This window comes from Hoplias malabaricus, chromosome 6, assembly GCF_029633855.1.
Source record: "Hoplias malabaricus isolate fHopMal1 chromosome 6, fHopMal1.hap1, whole genome shotgun sequence".
NCBI lineage: Eukaryota > Metazoa > Chordata > Actinopteri > Characiformes > Erythrinidae > Hoplias > Hoplias malabaricus.
Window position 1 is genome coordinate 16,237,897 of NC_089805.1, and position 17,169 is coordinate 16,255,065.

The 17,169-nt window shown below is 39.8% G+C and overlaps 1 protein-coding gene across 3 annotated transcripts in view; it reads right to left on the reverse strand.

Moving 5' to 3' along the window:
• epb41a (erythrocyte membrane protein band 4.1a) overlaps window positions 1-17,169 on the reverse strand; it is a 166,827-nt gene that overhangs the window by 96,391 nt on the left and 53,267 nt on the right. For all 3 annotated transcript variants that reach the window (XM_066675380.1, XM_066675382.1, XM_066675379.1), the window contains exons 2-6: window positions 12,074-12,474; window positions 6,693-7,127; window positions 4,640-4,744; window positions 4,318-4,360; window positions 4,153-4,228 (exon numbers count right to left, since the gene is read on the reverse strand). In XM_066675380.1, coding sequence (XP_066531477.1) covers window positions 4,153-4,228; window positions 4,318-4,360; window positions 4,640-4,744; window positions 6,693-7,127; window positions 12,074-12,466 — 1,052 coding nt within the window. In that variant the 5' untranslated portion in view covers window positions 12,467-12,474. The remainder of the gene's footprint in view (window positions 1-4,152; window positions 4,229-4,317; window positions 4,361-4,639; window positions 4,745-6,692; window positions 7,128-12,073; window positions 12,475-17,169) is intronic.

Below are 17,169 nucleotides of genomic sequence, written 5' to 3' on the forward strand. Positions count from 1 at the left end.
TGCTTGGAGATGCTGGCAGTTCATCTGATGGTGAGACATTTCCTCCCTGTTTTAGAGGGGTGTCACGTTCTCATGAGGACAGACTACACGGCAGTAGTGGCTTTCATCAATCGACAAGGGGGCCTGCGGTCCCGACGGTTACACATACTGGCACGCAGACTGATTTTATGGAGCAGCATTCACTTTCTGTCCTTGAGAGCAACACATGTTCGAGGGATGCTCAATAGGGGAGCAGATCTGTTGTTGAGAGGCAATCCTCTTTATGGGGAATGGGCACTCAACAGTGCAGTTGTCCAACACATTTGGGAGTGTGATGGCAGGGCGGCACATGTGCTCTACATGTATGCAGTTTTCGCAGGGGCATTCTAATGTATGTTTATGTCCAAATCCTGCCTTTATTCCAAAGGTTATTCAGCCTTGTCTCCCTTTGGAACTTCAGGCATTTTATCCTCCACCTTTTACCTCGCCAGGCCAGCAGCAGCTGCATACGCTATGTCCTGTGCGAGCACTGTGGATTTATGTGGATAAAACGAAGGAATTTAGGAAAAGTGACCAGCTTTTAAAACCATACATGGGGAAAGCGATTACAAAACAAAGACTATCGCATTGGATTTCAGATTGCGATCGCTTTGGCATACTCCAGTAAAGGACTGGCAGTACACCGGGTGTCCGTGCACACTCCACGAGAGAGCAACCTCTTGGGCAATTTTTAGAGGTCTCTCGATTCAGGAGATGTGCGCAACAGCGAGCTGGTCCTCCCCTCATACGTTCACCAGGTTTTATAATATGGATGTGACACGAGCATCGGGGCTGGCATAGTGTAATAGAGCTTCAGAGGTATACGCGAAGGGGGCATATCCCATAGTGAGACACCTCACTCATGCTATCAGAAAACAGGGGTTACATTAGTAACCTAAAGTTTTCTAACTACCTCGGCCCAGGTGATAGATGAGCCTCTCCAGGGTCCCCAAGCTCTTCTTCCTCTATGGAAGACGTGCTGGTGGGATTGAGAAGATCCTCAAAGTATTCCTTCCACCACCTAATGATGTCACCAGTTGAGGTTAACAACCTCCCATCCGCACCATATACAGTGTTGGTGGACAGCTGCTTTCCCCTCCTGAGTCGCCTGACATTTTGCCAGTCTGAGCAGACACAAAGTCATTTTCCTTGTCCTCGCCGAGCTCCTCCCACACCTGAGTTTTTGCCTCGGCGACAGCCGAAACCCCAAGAAACCTAGGGTATCCTGATGCCACGTGTACTTATGGACACCTTTATGCTCGAACATGGTGTTTGTTATGGATAAACTGTAACAGGCAGAGAAATCCAATAACTGAACACCACTCGGATTCAGTTCAGCGGGCCGTTCCTCCCAATCACGACCCTCCAGGTCTCGCTGTCATTGCCCACGTGAGCATTGAAGTCCCCCAGCAGAACAATGAAGTCCCCAAAATGCGTACTCTCCAACACCCCCTCTAGGGTCCCCAAGAAGGCCAGGTACTCTGAACTGCTGTTTGGTGCACAAGTACAAACAAGGTACAGGCGCTAAGTAAAGCTACTCCTGCCTACTGCCTCTCACCCTGTGCAATCACTAGAACCCCCTCCATCCACCACATCACTCCTGTTTTGCAACAGCTCCACTGACTTCCGGTCAGGTTACGCATTGATTACAAGATCCTTCTGTTAACATTCAAGACCATCCACAATCTGTCTCCACCATATCTTTCCAATCTCCTCCATGTTGTAACTCCCTCTCGCACCCTCAGGTCCTCCTCCTCCATTCACTTGACTGTTCCCCCTGCCCGTCTCACTTCCATGGGAAGTAGAGCTTTCTGCCGCTCTGCTCCCCAGCTTTGGAACACTTTGGAACATAAACTCACTCACACAATTCAAGTCTTCACTCAAAACCCACCTGTTCAAGATTGCCTTTCCTTTAAAATGACTCAGTTGCATTATTTATTTTTTTCCAATACTGTATACTTGTGTGTTTTTCGGTATTATTTATGTTTATTGTTTACTTTATACTCTTTCTAAGGTGTCCTTGAGTGACAGAAAGGCGCCTATGAAATAAAATGTATTAATATATACATATATATATATATATATATATATATATATATATATATATAATGATTCAAATATATGATTCAAAACAGTGCAGAGAGCTGTCTGCCTCCTCCTCCTTCACAGGCATGAAGCCCGAGCAGATTGCCAGTTTGAGGAAAACTGAACATGGGCCGTAATAGCAAAGATGAATGTGCCATAATCAACATATTTACAGTGTTTGAAATATTTACAGTGTACAGAAAAGTGTTCATCATTTCATTAAAACATCTATCTATGCAAAAAAAGTGAACATGTGGCTGCCATTTCCCTAAATTTACTGTCCAAATCCACCTGAAATATTTAGTTACTTATCGATTTTCCCTTCCACTGTAAATGTCATTTAGGAGGCAGATCTTATCCACAGTTTAGTAGTCAAACATTTCATTCCACCTTACATGTGTCTGTTTACAAGTCTTATTGGCTTTATTCACCAGGTTCTTGAATTCTCTCTTCCACCTTAAAAGCTGAAGTTGTCACGCCCTCGTACTGTCATGTCTGTTTTCCCAGCCATGTGCTCGTTCTCAGCACATGGCTCTTTGTTGTTGCCCTAGTCCCGCCTCCTCGTCTGTTTCATTTGTTAACCTGCCCTCTCGTTAGCTGTCTAGGTGTATCGTTTCTGTGTCTTGTATTTAAGTTCCCTTGTGTCTCTCCTGTTTGTCGGTCATTCGTTCTTCCCTGTTTCGGTCCATGTTGTTACCACTGTCTCGTTATCTAGTCTGTATGTCTCCACTGTTTATCCGTCATTGTTTTCCAGTCATCGTGTTTTCTTTCTGTCGAAGTCTATCCGTTTTGTTATTCTTGTATAAATAAAGTAATTTGTGTTTCAGCGTGTGCGTCCGCCTACGTCAGTCCGTACCCCACGAGCCTGACAGAAGTGCTATAGCTTTTGAAGCTTTTTGAAGCAACTATTATCCATTTAAATCACACAAACCAATTGTATTATACAACCAAATATTCACAATTTTCGTATTCAAGCATTTAGTTCCACCTTAAATGGGTCTCTTTAAGAGTCTTATTTGCTTTGTCCTCTAGCTTCTTATTGAATACTCATTTCTACCTTAAACAGCTACGCAAAGCTAAAGCTAGTGCTAGGATTTGAAAAACCAAACTTGTTTTGAAACACTCCTTATTTTCTATTATATCCATTTAAAACACATGACCAATTGTACATCATGTCACTAAAACATCTACCTACTAGTAAAATGCTTATATTTGCTATATGTACAACCAAGCTTGATTTCTCCATTCCCCATTAAATAGGTGAATGTGAGGCTTTTCACACACACTTCTTACTCCTTAATTAATTTAAAAAAACACACACACACCACAGAGAAAGCCACATCAATCTGCATCAATTTTTTTTAAAACAAACAATGGTATTTACACTTTTCAATCACGTTGTTATTCACCTTCTTCATATAAAACACAAACACAGTTCTGACACTTTTCTAGCATCGCTATGCATGTTCTTTATATATAACACACAACCTATAGAAGTTACTCCTTATAGAGGTCTGTACTTCTATAGTTTGTTTCAGAAATTATTTGATGTTCATCTGTTCACAAAGATATTAGCCAGCTCTGGCTCTGTTCTTTAGTGTTGCTGCTTGTAAACTGCCTCCACTTTTCTTGAACTTTTCCTTGAATTTCCCCTGGGGATCAATAAAGTATCTATCTATCTATCTATCTATCTATCTATCTATCTGTCTTTTCAAACACAAGGCCAATATTTCCTCTCATTTTACAGATTGCCTTTAAACATTTACATTTGAAATGCGATTAAAAATAAAATACTACCGAATTAAATATATGCTACCTATGGTACTGTAATATGCCATTAAACATATTGAGCAAAGTTACTGAGCATGGTATAAAGACAAATATTTTAATTAATCAATTATTTTACACTTTACAAGGTTAACAAACTCTGCTCCTGAAAGTTCCGAAGCTCCAGTTTTTCACCATGTCTTGTTATTCATCCATGAATGAATAAAAAAAGGCCTTGATTATAATACACAGGTAGTCTAAAGGTAAAACAAAAAAGTTTACCTGGTAATGTCCTCTGATAACTGGGCTGGATCAGGGGGGTAAAACTTTACATTGAATGTGAACTCATAGTTGTTTCCTTAAAGAAAAAAAAGAAAAGAAATATTTATACACACACACACACACACATATATATATAGTCATTTGTACCACTCTTAACAGGCTCACCCTGCAGTTGACGCCGGATCTCCTTTGTGAAGTCGAGCCATGTCTGACAGAGAGAATGAGAGGAATATGTTGGTAAATGGTGGTGTGTTTGGGTGGACAGACAGACAGACAGACCGATAGATAGATAGATAGATAGATAGATAGATAGATAGATAGATAGAAGTTACTCACTATCTATCTAAGACACACAAATAACTACACACAAATATAAATGATGCACATGTACAGAAGCACAAAACAAGTTTGGAGGACACAAAAAGAAGCAATACATGACCTTAACTGAACACGGTCATTAATTAATGGATAATAAAATCATAGGCACCTTAATATTTGTTTTTTCCCATATGGCAAGGCCATAATAGTCCTTCTCCAGCAGATTAAGGTGGTCACACACTTTTGCAAACAGCTCTTGGCCTTTGGCATGTTTCTGCATAGAAATACATAAAATTGTTTCACTTCATGTTTTATCTTCTCTAAAATTAAATGTATACACTCACTGCTGTGATACTGATTAAGGCATGGAATACATATGCATGTAAACTTGAGTGAAATTCAAATTTTACATTTTACACAGTCTGCCTCTTTTATGGTAAATATAATGACAAATATGTCTATTGAATACATTTGTTAAAGCATCAATTAAATTTGAAATTGGACCGCTGATTATTTTTATACCATGAACCTTTTTAAGAATGTAACCTAATTAGTGTTAATTGGTCTTCCAGCTGTTCCTTATATGCTCAATTTCCTTTTTCCAGCCACTTATTGCTACTTGTCCCAACTTTTTGGGGATTTGTTGACACTGTGATATTTTGAATCAACATATTTTTCCTTTAAAATGTTACATTTACTCAGGTTAAACTTTTGATCTGTCATCTATGTTCTATTACGAATAAAATATTGACATTTGCCATCTCCACATCATTGCATTCAGTTATTATTCACAATATGTTTAGTGTCCCAACTTTTTTGGAATCTGGTTTGTATATGAAAGTGTCAAACAAATAAATACAGTGGAATTTGAGTTCATAACGTGTGTTTATTGATAGTCAGAAAACATGTTATTTCTTACTAGTTCAAGGAATAAGGTTTAAAACATCGTTGGTCCTTCCCCCAATGGTCAGAATCTCTAATAGGCATCTTGCATGTGGCCTACATGGTGGACAACAACTCTAGAAGTTGCACTTAATTTAATGCAAAATGACGAAAAGGTGTGTTGGTTTTGGCTGCAATAATTCAATGTACAGTGGGATGTCTGTGCACAAATGGCCCAAAGATCCCAAAACATCCAGAAAATTGACTAAATTTGTCAACTTTAAACGGGCACTTTGGAAAGGACCATCTGCTCACTCCTTTATCTGTAGTGCTCATTTCACTGGCACTTTTCCAACAATATGGGCATGTAAGGAAACCAACAAAAGGTGTTCAAGAGCCTCTGTATACACGGAGGTAAAACGGGTAAGTACACTTACTTCACCTGTTTTAGCTGGTGTTAGTTAACGTTAGCTTGACTTGCTAAACTTGGTGGCTGAGATTATACTAGGCTACGTAGTTGCATTACGGAGGTTTATAGCGTCGGATGAATTCGAGTTCGACTTCGACCACATTTACAAGAATAACGGTACCTTTAAATTTGAGTTAGCTAGGCTATTGTCATGAATAATGTTGGTTATTTAGCTAGCTAGATACTGTCATAACGGTGTTTTACCGTGGCGTTTTTCAGCTGTTGTCCACCAGTGACGTCTCAATGATTTCCGTAGCGAGCTCGGGTTTTTCCGTCAATTTAATAAAATTGTCAGTTTTAAAGCAAAAAAAGCATGCTATTTTCATTTTAATTCATACTTATATATGTCAGTAACTAAAATAATGTGAAATATTCATGGAGGTCCATTAAGTGGTGCTCAGCCTTTAAGTATCCATCTATTAGAGCATTTTATTTAATTAATTAATTGTTTTTTATTTAATTTTCTCAGGTCCCTATAACTTTTGTACCTTACTGTATATTCAGCAATTTTTTGAGATACTGGTTTGGATTGTGTTATCCACAGTATAAATTCCATGTTTTGTTTTTTTTCTTACTTTTTAATGTGTATGAAGATTTTGTACAATTTCACTTAATTCTGCATTTTTAAAAAAATGGCCTTATGGCAGCAGGCAGTGCTAAAATGACAATTCATTAGTGCTAGCCAAAATGCCCTAGAGGAGTTTGAGAGTTAACTGCTTGACTGTAGTCATCGTTAAATTGTACCAAAAATACATCAAACCAATATCCAATATCAACTGTTAATACAGTATAGAGGTGTTCTAATTAACAGCTGTAACATGAATACCTTTGTGTGTGTGTGTGTGTGTGTGTGTGTGTGTGTATGTCTTACGTCTAGCTGACACTCGAACAAAGTGTCATCAAGCAGTGTGATTTTGCAGTTCATAATCTTGGGTCTGCGCTGGCCTTTGGGGGCTTTCCCTTCTTCCTCAGAGTTCTTCTCATCTTTACCTCCTTCTTTTTCTCCCTCTCCTTCTCTCTTCCCTTCTTCTGATATTACTGCCTCTTCTTCAAGCTTAGGCTCCTCTGCATCTTTCTCCACTTCTTTCTCGCGCTCCTTCTCTTTCTCTATTCCTTTTTTGCTCTTGACTTTGTTCATCTTCTCCTTCTTACCCCTTTTCTCTGCCTTATCTTTTTTCTCTGTTTTTTCCATCTCAGTCTTCTCTCTTTTTTCTGTCTTTTCTTTCTTCTCTTTTCTTTCTGCTTTCACTCTTTCCTCTTTCACTTTATCATCCTCTTTGTTCTCTTTCTGCTCTATTGTGATTGGCTGAATAAATAGAGAAATGTTCCAAATGACATTCAAAGGTTTAATATTCTCATTTGGGTTAGAACACACATGGTAGGCTGTAACTTCTTTTTGCAACATTTATTACATGCTCATCAGTAAAAATTGTGTAATACTGTAAAAACTACAAAAAATTACAAACCAGTTAAAATCAGTTTAATGTAATTAAACTTTGAGAAAATATGGGACAGATGGGAGAGTGCAGGTGATAATCATAAAATTAGAATATCATGAAAAAGTTTATTTATTTCAGTAATTCCATTCAAAAAGTGAAACTGATATAGACTGATATATTTCAAGTGATTATTTCTTTTAATTTGATGATAACTGGCAACTAATGAAAACCCCAAATTTAGTATCTCAGAAAATTTCAATATTTGTCAGATAGAGCACATGGTGGGGAAAACAGACCTGACAGGACGAGAGCGTGACAATATTATAAAAGACCAATACAAAAAAATAATTTTTAGAAATGCTGGCCAACTGAAAAGTATGAACATGAAAAGTATGAGCATGTACAGAACTCAATACTTAGTTGAGGCTCCTTTTGCCTGTAGTGGAGATTAATAGGTTTTTATTAATTTTTAATAAAATATATTATACCTTTTGGGACTTAATATGCAGAAAGACCTTTCTCCACTCAGTCTCTCTTCTCATCACACAAGCAGATGGGAATTTGGGATAACCCTTCCAGCAAGCACCTGCCCAATTGATGCCTGAAGGTCTGTGTCAGAGAGTCATAAAACTGACACTACAGGCCCTTTCCAGGACAGTTTACGACACAGGGTCTTGGAGGGTCATGCAACTCTTTTCAAATGCAGAATGCAGAGAGACACACAGACCCACCTTTATTCCATGTCCTCCTACACATTTGAAAGACTGTTAAAACCAAAAGAAACACACATTCCTTAATTCCTAAGTTCACCTGCTGTTGTATTGGTGGAATTAATTTACATGTGTTTAAAGTCATTTTTTATATTTTATGTAGGAACCAAGGTAGCCACATACTCTGTGTGTTATTTGGTTAAGAATGATGTAAAACATGGTTTTGTCTGAATGATATTATTTTGTGTTAACATATAATCTCTTATATTGCAAAAGTATGGTTCAGAATTCTGGGATAGTCATTTAACAGGGATCGCGTCAAGTGTCATAAATTATGTGATGTCACTACCAAGGTACAGGAAACAGCCAAGAGATGCTCCAATCCTCAATCCCTGAGGATCAATCAGGTATTCAAGGCGGGTTTTCTGAAATCTGGTTAAAAACCCAATGGCGCGAAATGACTCTACAACGAGAGAAGAACAAGGGAGAACTCTCTCTAACACACTCTCTGAATAGAACAGGAGAAAAAGAAGAACAGAAAGAAAATGTAATAAAAACGTCTCTCTCTTGCTTCCTGCGGTCAATGCTTCTCAGCTAGGGTAGTCAGTTAAGGGAGAGCCCCGGCTCTCTCTAGAGCTCTCCAGCTCTCTGCAGGCTTATGGCTATCTCTTAAACAGTCTTGGGCCCCTCAAGTGGGGTCCAGATAGAACAAACTCCTTCAACAATGACCTTCTGAGCAAAGGCCCAGGAGAGACCTGCATGGACCTGCATGTCTTTCACCAGGAGGCAGATCAGCAATGACAGAGAATTCACACAGAGACATTCAGATGGTTCTGTTTATATTTGGTTCATGTCTCCGCCCTAGTCCTGCCTTAACTCCACCCTCTCGTTGTGCCTTCTTTATTGTCCTGCCCTCTTGTTTTCTATCCCAGGTTTTCCTTGTCTGTGATGTGTATAAGTTCCATTGTCTTAGTGCCTCTTTGTTGAACATTCCACATTCGCTTCTCTTCCCTTTGTATGTCTGTCTGGTCTGTCTATTCCTTCCCTTTCTATGCTCGGTTTGTCTGTTTCTCTTTCCCTAGTCAGTTTGTTAGTTTTCCTCCTCTTTCTAGTCTGTCAGTAATTCCCTCTCTTTGGTTAGTTTGTAATTATGTCTCTCTCTCTAGTCTGTTAAGTATCTGTCTCCCAGTCTAGGTCTGTCTGTATCTATCTCCCAGTCCAGGTTTGTCTGCATCTGTCTCTAGTTTAGGTTTCTGTTTAGCTCTCTTTGTCCAGGTTAGTCTCTTTCGTTTTCTGTCTGTTTAGCTCCCTCTGTCTAGGTTTCTCTGTCCAGTTCCCTCTCTGTCCAAGTCTCTCTGTTCAGATCTTTGGTTTGAATCTCTCTGTTTGAGTTTTGTTATCTTTTATATAAATAAAGTCATTGTGTTATGGCGTATGCATCCACCTTCGTCAATCCATCCCGCCCTGACAACAGGTAAAGACACTACATATTATTTAATGGCTCCCAAACATGGAGCTTAGCAAAATTAATGAAATAATTAATTATTAATCAAATAATAATTAATTATCATTGACTCCACTATGTAGTATTTATGCCGCTGCAATGTGTGGCATAATTATTTCACTACATGCCTGAATTACTGCAGCAATGCGGCGTAGCATGGCGTCGATCAGTCTGGCACTGCTCAGTCTGTGGCACTCTTATGAGAGCCCAGGATGCTCTGATAGTGGCTCTTCTGCTCTTCTGCATTGTTGTGTCTGGCGAACGGCATTTTCCTCTTCATAATATAGAATCTATAAAATAGATTTTCTATGGGGTTAAGGTCAGGCGAGTTTTCTGGCCAATTAAGAACAGGGATACCATGCTCCTTGAACCAGGTACTGGTAGCTTTGGCACTGTGTGCAGGTGCCAAGTCCAGTTGGAAAATTAAATCTTCATCTCCATAAAGTTGGTCAGCAGCAGGAAGCATGAAATGCTCTAAAACTTCCTGGTAGGCGGCTGCATTGACCTTGGACTTCAGAAAACACAGTGGACCAACACCAGCAGATGACATGGCACCCCAAACCATCACTGACTTTGGAAACTTTACACTGGACCTCAAGCAATGTGGATTCTGTGCCTCTCCTCTCTATCTCTAGACTCTGGGACCTTGATTTCCAAAGGAAATGCAAAATTTATGTTCATCAGAGAACATAACTTTGGACCACTCAGCAGCTGTACAGTCCTTTTTGTCTTTAGCCCAGGCGAGACGCTTCTGATGCTGTCAAGAGTGGCTTAACACAAGGAATGCGACAGCTGAAACCCATGTCTTGCATATGTCTGTGCGTGATGGCTCTTGAAGCAGTCCAGTCTTTGTGAATCTCCCCCACATTTTTGAATGGGTTTTGTTTCACAGTCCTCTCCAGTGTGCGGTTTTCCCTATTGCTTGTACACTTTTTTTCTACCACATCTTTTCCTTCCCTTCTCCTCTTTATTAATGTGCTTCGCCACAGAGCTCTGTGAACAGCCAGCCTCTTTAGCAATGAGCTTTTGTGTCTTGCCCTGCTTGTGTAAGGTGTCAATGGTCGTCTTTTGGACAACTGTCAAATCAGCAGTCTTCCCCATTATTGTGTAGCCTACAGAACTAGACTGAGAGACCATTTAAAGGCCTTTGCAGGTGTTTTGAATTAATTAGCTAATTAGAGTGTGGCACCAGGTGTCTTCAATATTAAACATTTTCATAATATTCTAATTTTCGGAGATACTAAATTGGTGTTAATAAGATTGTGATCTCATCAATCAATCATAAACACGTTTAATAGATTTTTGGAGGATGTGTTTAAGCCTTTATTTTAAATAAATTCATTCTCTAAGTTAAACAAAATTGTTCACCTTCCTTGTCTGAAAATGTGAGGTGCGAAACAGGCTGGATTTCACAAGTTGATCATTCCAACCTATTTAGTGCACAATCTAACATTATGTCATAAAATAATAGTGTCCGATAATAAAGCCATTTATTATCGGCTGCAAACTTAATTTCCCTGTCTAATATCTAGCACCTGTCTACTTGGCTAAGTAGTAGTCTTAGTTTTATAACCTATAAAGTGCTATATATGTGTATGGAGCCATTTGTGATAAAGCGGGCGCTTCTCTGTACTGACTGACTCCATTTGTAAACATGATGCAGATAAATTGAGCAGGGTTCCTCACATATATTTACTTAATTTCATTGTCTAAATTGAAATTTCTGGAAAATTTTGGAATAAATAATAAAACTATTTAAGCCTCCCAGTTTTTACGTTTGTGTTCATGATTAATGAGTTGTCAATTAGTATACCTAAACCTTTATTCCCCATAACCTTAAGAGTGCCAAGATGTCATAATTTATAATTGAATATTCATTTTTGTAGTTTCATATGTTTTTCTTTTAAAAAATATGCTACCTGTTTAAAATCATTGTTCCTGAGGTTTGAAAGCATATAATACACTGGTAAGCAGCAGGTGAGAATTGTTCACAGCCAGTTAGAGGAAGAAAAATGGGAATGACAAACGCAGTGGTGTGCTATTTTCACAGGAATATAAAATCTAATCTTATCTGGTTAGGCTGACTATGCATTTTAATGATATGTCAACAGAATCTGGTCAAAATATATCCAGACACTATCAAGATAGAAAAACAAGTTAATGCCAGCAGCAAACAGGCTCAATATGTTTGTGTTTTCTACTGATGTTGAACAAATAAATAAATTGTGCTTAACAAGCTTGAATCGAAACTAAACACAACATATACAATTTGATTTTAAATTAGGCATAGTACTGCAAATAGAATGTAAATTTAATATGCTGGGTGTACTTGATACATGACTAATAAATGCATGAAGTAGACATTAATAAAAGATTCTTTTACTTTTATCTTTGTCAGCACATTTACCAACCATTAAAAGAACAATAACCAGGTTTCAGAAAAAAGAAAGTTTGCTTCTGGAATCCAATCACATTTCTTGCATGAGATTGTCAAAGTTTTGTTTAAAGTTTGCGCTTCACCAAATACATTTAAAGCAGCCAGGCATGTTTCATCTAGGTCAGTTGGTGTATGTTCAGTGCTGGGTTCTTTCATTCTCACCTGGTTTTCAGCACTACTGATGGAATGCTGGTCAAGAGCTACATCTCCCTCAATGCGAAGCTCAGGTTCAGGGTCTGCAATAGGGGCTTTGGGATTGTCCTGGCCCTCTTTGTCCAGTGTTCCCTCTGTGTCAGCTCCCTCTCCATCTGAGCCCTGTGAGCGGCGCTTCAGAAAGGAGGAGAAGAGGCGGGAAAGGCTACGACCAGCTGAAGTGCGCTGGCGTGGCTTCAGCTGCTGTTCTTCCTCCATGCCCGAGGGAGGCAGGGGTAAGCTGGAACCCCTTTCCTGGTTTGGCTCCAAAGGGCCAGGTTCTGGAGCTCTAGCCTCCTCCTCTTCCTGCTGCTGCTCACGCACCTGCTTCTTCTGCACACTCTCTGCCTCATCTGTTGTCATGGCAGCCACTACATACAGAAAAGGATCACACAAGATTATTAAAAGTAACATATTATATAAAACCGGAACACCTAGGGTGAAACCCACGCTGACACAGGGAGAACACACCAAACTCCTCAAAGTCACCCAGAGGGGGCTCTGTATCTACACACATTGTCCATTTTAAAAGCTCCACTGATCATGCAGGAGCACACTCTAGTTCTAAAGTTACAGAATGTAGTCTATCATACATTATTATCTCCATTTTACACAGCTCTTCTTCAATGGTCACGACCCACACAAGGCCACCACAGAGTAGATTTGGTGGTAAATTATTCTCAGATCTTCAATGACACTGGTGTGGTTATGTGTATTCTGCTGGCACAAGTGGATCAGGCACAGTGGCACTGCTGGAGTTTTTAAAGCCTTAAGTGTCACTGCTGAACTAAGAATAGTCCACCAACCATAGATCCAGCCAAGAGCATCCTGTGTCCACTGATGACCAGAGGACAACCAATGCAAATGGTGCTGCAACAGATGAGATACTGTCTTTGACTTCTGCAACGTAGACCAACGAGGTAGGTGTTTCCAACATACTGGACAGTGAGTGGACACAGTGTTTAAAAATTCAAGAAATGCTGCTGTGTGTGATCCACTCATACACTAACACCATTCACACCACACAATGATCCACACCCAAAATATACTTTCTATGAGGTGGTCCTGACAATTGCAGAGAAGGATGAAATGAGTATTAGAAAGTATGCAGAGAAACAGGTGGACTACAATCTGTAACTGTAGAACTACAAATTGCTCCTGTGTAGTCAGTGATCTGAAAAATTAGACAATGAGTGCAGATACAAGCTAGGTATTCCAAATCCAGTGATTGTTATGTGTATAGTTAGATAAACAGACGGGTAAGCAGATAATTGTAGAGAGACTGATGGAAGGTTTTTGCATGCGCGCGGATATATCAAGCGAGCAAGAAGGTTTATTGAATGCACACTACAACCTACACATCTTGCTCTCCTGTCCTGCACGCACGATGTCTCTGACCCGCGCGCTCGCTCCACACTTACAGCCATTACAATGTGCCTCAGTTTCAACCAATCAGAAACGTCAAATGACAAAGGTAATTTCTGATTGGATGGCTTGACCACCAAGTGGAAAAGACATACAGGCCAGAGACCAGTAAATAACTTTCTAAAGGAAGCTTAATACTGCAGTTCAAAACTGTTCATGTAGAGAGAGGAAGGCAGGTTTAAACCAACCCACCTGAGCAACCCTCCTGAGTTTTACACACACACAAATCTACAACACTGAACAAATAGGTTTTAACTGGAAATCACTATTGAGTTTATCAGAAAAAGACCAATATATATATATATATATATATAGCCGCAAGCGGCAATTAATGGGGTTCTCGCTTAACAGGCCTGTTTGGAAGCAATAGGCCTACATCGCTGACATGCTACCTTTAAAAGCATTTCTATAAGTAGAATCTGAAATTTGAACCCATTTGAGTAAAGTAGGAAGGAGTTAGAGATGTTCAAGTAAAACCTGTGATAAGCAGAAGAGGTTCATTTGCATATGGCGGCCATCTTGAATCAAAATGTCAACATTCGTTCTATAATTACCTAGGGTCAGACTCATGTGAACGTTTTGGCACCAAGCTCAAGGGTATTGGTCAAAAATTCAAAGACTTATTGACAAAAGTATATTTTGCAAATTATGCAAATTAGCTCAAAATCTAAGTGGGCTGAGCTAAATGATCCAATAGCAAATTAGTTTGTCTAAAGCCAAGGAATAAGGGAAAAAAAAGATTTCATCTATAGGCCTTATGGTGTAGGAGATATAGACCGCAACGCTTTTCCCTTTGCTATAGCGCCACCATCTGGCCAAAGAGTGTCATTTTCCTTGGCTGAGTCGTTTCACACCTGATGTACCTTGCTGCCAAGTGAGGTGTTTCTGGGCCTTATGGTCTTTGCTCCAGATTGCATTTTGCATAACAACTGTACCACTGTAGTTCAACAGCATAATGTGTAGTCTTAGACTGCCATCTGCTGGTGAGAAATAACTGCTTTCCCGTATGTTTGGATCAGCCATGAAGGCACATACACAAAAATCTGAGCGTGTACTCCTATGTGGATAATTACCTTACATGGACATATGTGGTATCAGCGGAATCCCAAAGACCTGAACTTTAATAATTATCAAAAAAATGGTGCACTTTTATTACTATGTAGCTTATAGGCCCCTCCCAATAAGAGAGATCCAGCATGTATTTCACAAGTCAAATATATGCTATATATGTACACGTATATAAACCTATAACTCAAAAACGCTTTCCCAAAAGATTTCAAAACTTCACGTACTTGATCAGCCTGATGAGCAGATGTCATAATTAATTTGGGGTGCCACTGCAATCCTAGAGGGCGCTATAACACAAAAAAATCCTTTTAATCAGTTATTGTCCAATTGTAGCGCCCCCTTTGGGTGGATTTAGGCCATAATAGACATGCTCCATCAGAGTATGGTCCTACATAAGTCTGTAAATTATTGGTCTGGATTGGGCTTCTTTTCTTGGAGTTATAGATAAAAGAACGTATAAAGCTGCTCACACTTAAATTTATTGACATGTTGTAACATCCATCCATCCATCCATTATCTGTAACCGCTTATCCAATTTAGGGTCGCGGGGGGTCCAGAGCCTACCCGGAATCATCGGGCGCAAGGCGGGAATACACCCTGGAGGGGGCGCCAGTCCTTCACAGGGCGACACAGACACACACACATTCACTCACACCAATGACACTTTCAAGTCGCCAATCCACCTGCAACGTGTGTTTTTGGACTGTGGGAGGAAACCGGAGCATCCGGAGGAAACCCACGCGGACACGGGGAGAACACACCAACTCCTCACAGACAGTCACCCAGAGCTGGAATCGAACCCACAACCTCCAGGCCCCTGGAGCTGTGTGACTGCGACACTACCTGCTGCGCCACCGTGCCGCCCATGTTGTAACAACACAATGTTAAAAAGTCATACTTTTTTTTAAAAATTATTTACCTACAGACTATACAGATTCCAACAAGACCAATTGTTTGACAATAGAGTCAGGTTCCATGGACTAGTTCGAAAACTTCAATTTTCAAACAACTGGCCATTGAGAAAAAACAATGCATTTGTTGACAATACTTGCTATTACAAATTTGTGAGGTGCTATGCAGAGTACAGAGTCCAGCAAACTGCATGTCAATATGCTTAATTTTCGCGGAGATATTACATATTTTCTTGTTTTAGCGCCCCCTAGTGGCTTTCGTTACAAAACGTCTTCTGCTCTTAGGAAGTGCCTCCATGGACATGCCAGTCAAGTTTCATAATGATTGACATTTGTCAAGCTTGTCAAGGAGCTGCTGAGTTCTGATTGGCTGATGACATTACAATTTGGAGAGTATCGACTTATCCTTTATTTTCCACTTAGAGCCTTGCCTAAAGCAGCTGTATGCCAAGCGGAGGACCGATCGGACTTGTGGATGCTGAGATATGAATTTCTAGTATTTAGAGCGCCCCCTATGTGAATTTTCGCACCACCGACGACATTCTACCTCAAAATCATGTCCCTAAGCAGAATCTGAAATTGCAACCCATTTGAGTAAAGTATGCAGGAGTAACAGCTGTTCATGTAAAACAGGCGATAAGACGATAAGGTCCATTGGCATATGGCAGCTACATTGAATTGAAATGTAAACGTTTTTTTGATGATTATTAAGCTTCAGACCATTGCGAACGTTTTGACGAGTCTGAGTCTGGAAGCCAAGCAGTGATGAAATTCCCACTTTTTTCTTAGGTTCTTAGGATTCTGCTGATACCACATATGTCCATATTGAGTACATTTCCAGAGAATGTGTGCAATTTTTCATTTTATGCAAATTAGCTCAAAATCTAAGTAGGCGGCACTTATGGGTTCTTGAGGCTTTTTTGTAGGGTCTGACCTGAGGAATCAGGGGGAAAATAATTTCATCTCTACGCCACACGGGGCAGGAGATATAGGGAGCGACGCATTCCGCGTCGCTATAGCGCCACCATCAGGCTGTCAGACCATCAGGCTGTCTGGTCATATTTCACAGACCAGGTGGGTTCAGTTCACTCTCCTTTTATTCCCCTGTATGTTATTAAGGGTACATGCATTGCTTTGCGAATATTTACGGCAAAAAAAACGAAATACTCATCAAATCAAATACACACTAATATATGCAGGTGTATGTTACTACATTACAGAGTTATAGCCAACAGAATTCTGAATAGCTAACCGCAAGCTACCTTTATTGCAGTATTAAGCTTCCATTAGAAAGTTTTAAGCATTACACAATCAACTAGCCCTATATGTTGATAACTACCTATCTAGATAGCATTTACAGTACTTTCTATTACTAATAAAGTAGTTTCTACAGTAGTTTCAGTACCATTTACCGTGGTTGCTAGCACTAATTTACACCATGTACATTGCTTTTAGCACATCAGCTACGTTGCTGACTCAGTTAATCAAGGTAAATACAAGGCCAAAAAACAACAGATAAAAACAATGTTGCCAAATCAATGAATATAAAATAAAATGACTGGCTGTGGTGTACTGGTCTGTTGCCGTACAGAGGGCATTGTCAGATTTCCCCCTAACCATAACCTCCCACTCGCCAGTATCCGCCTATTTACTGGCCTGTAT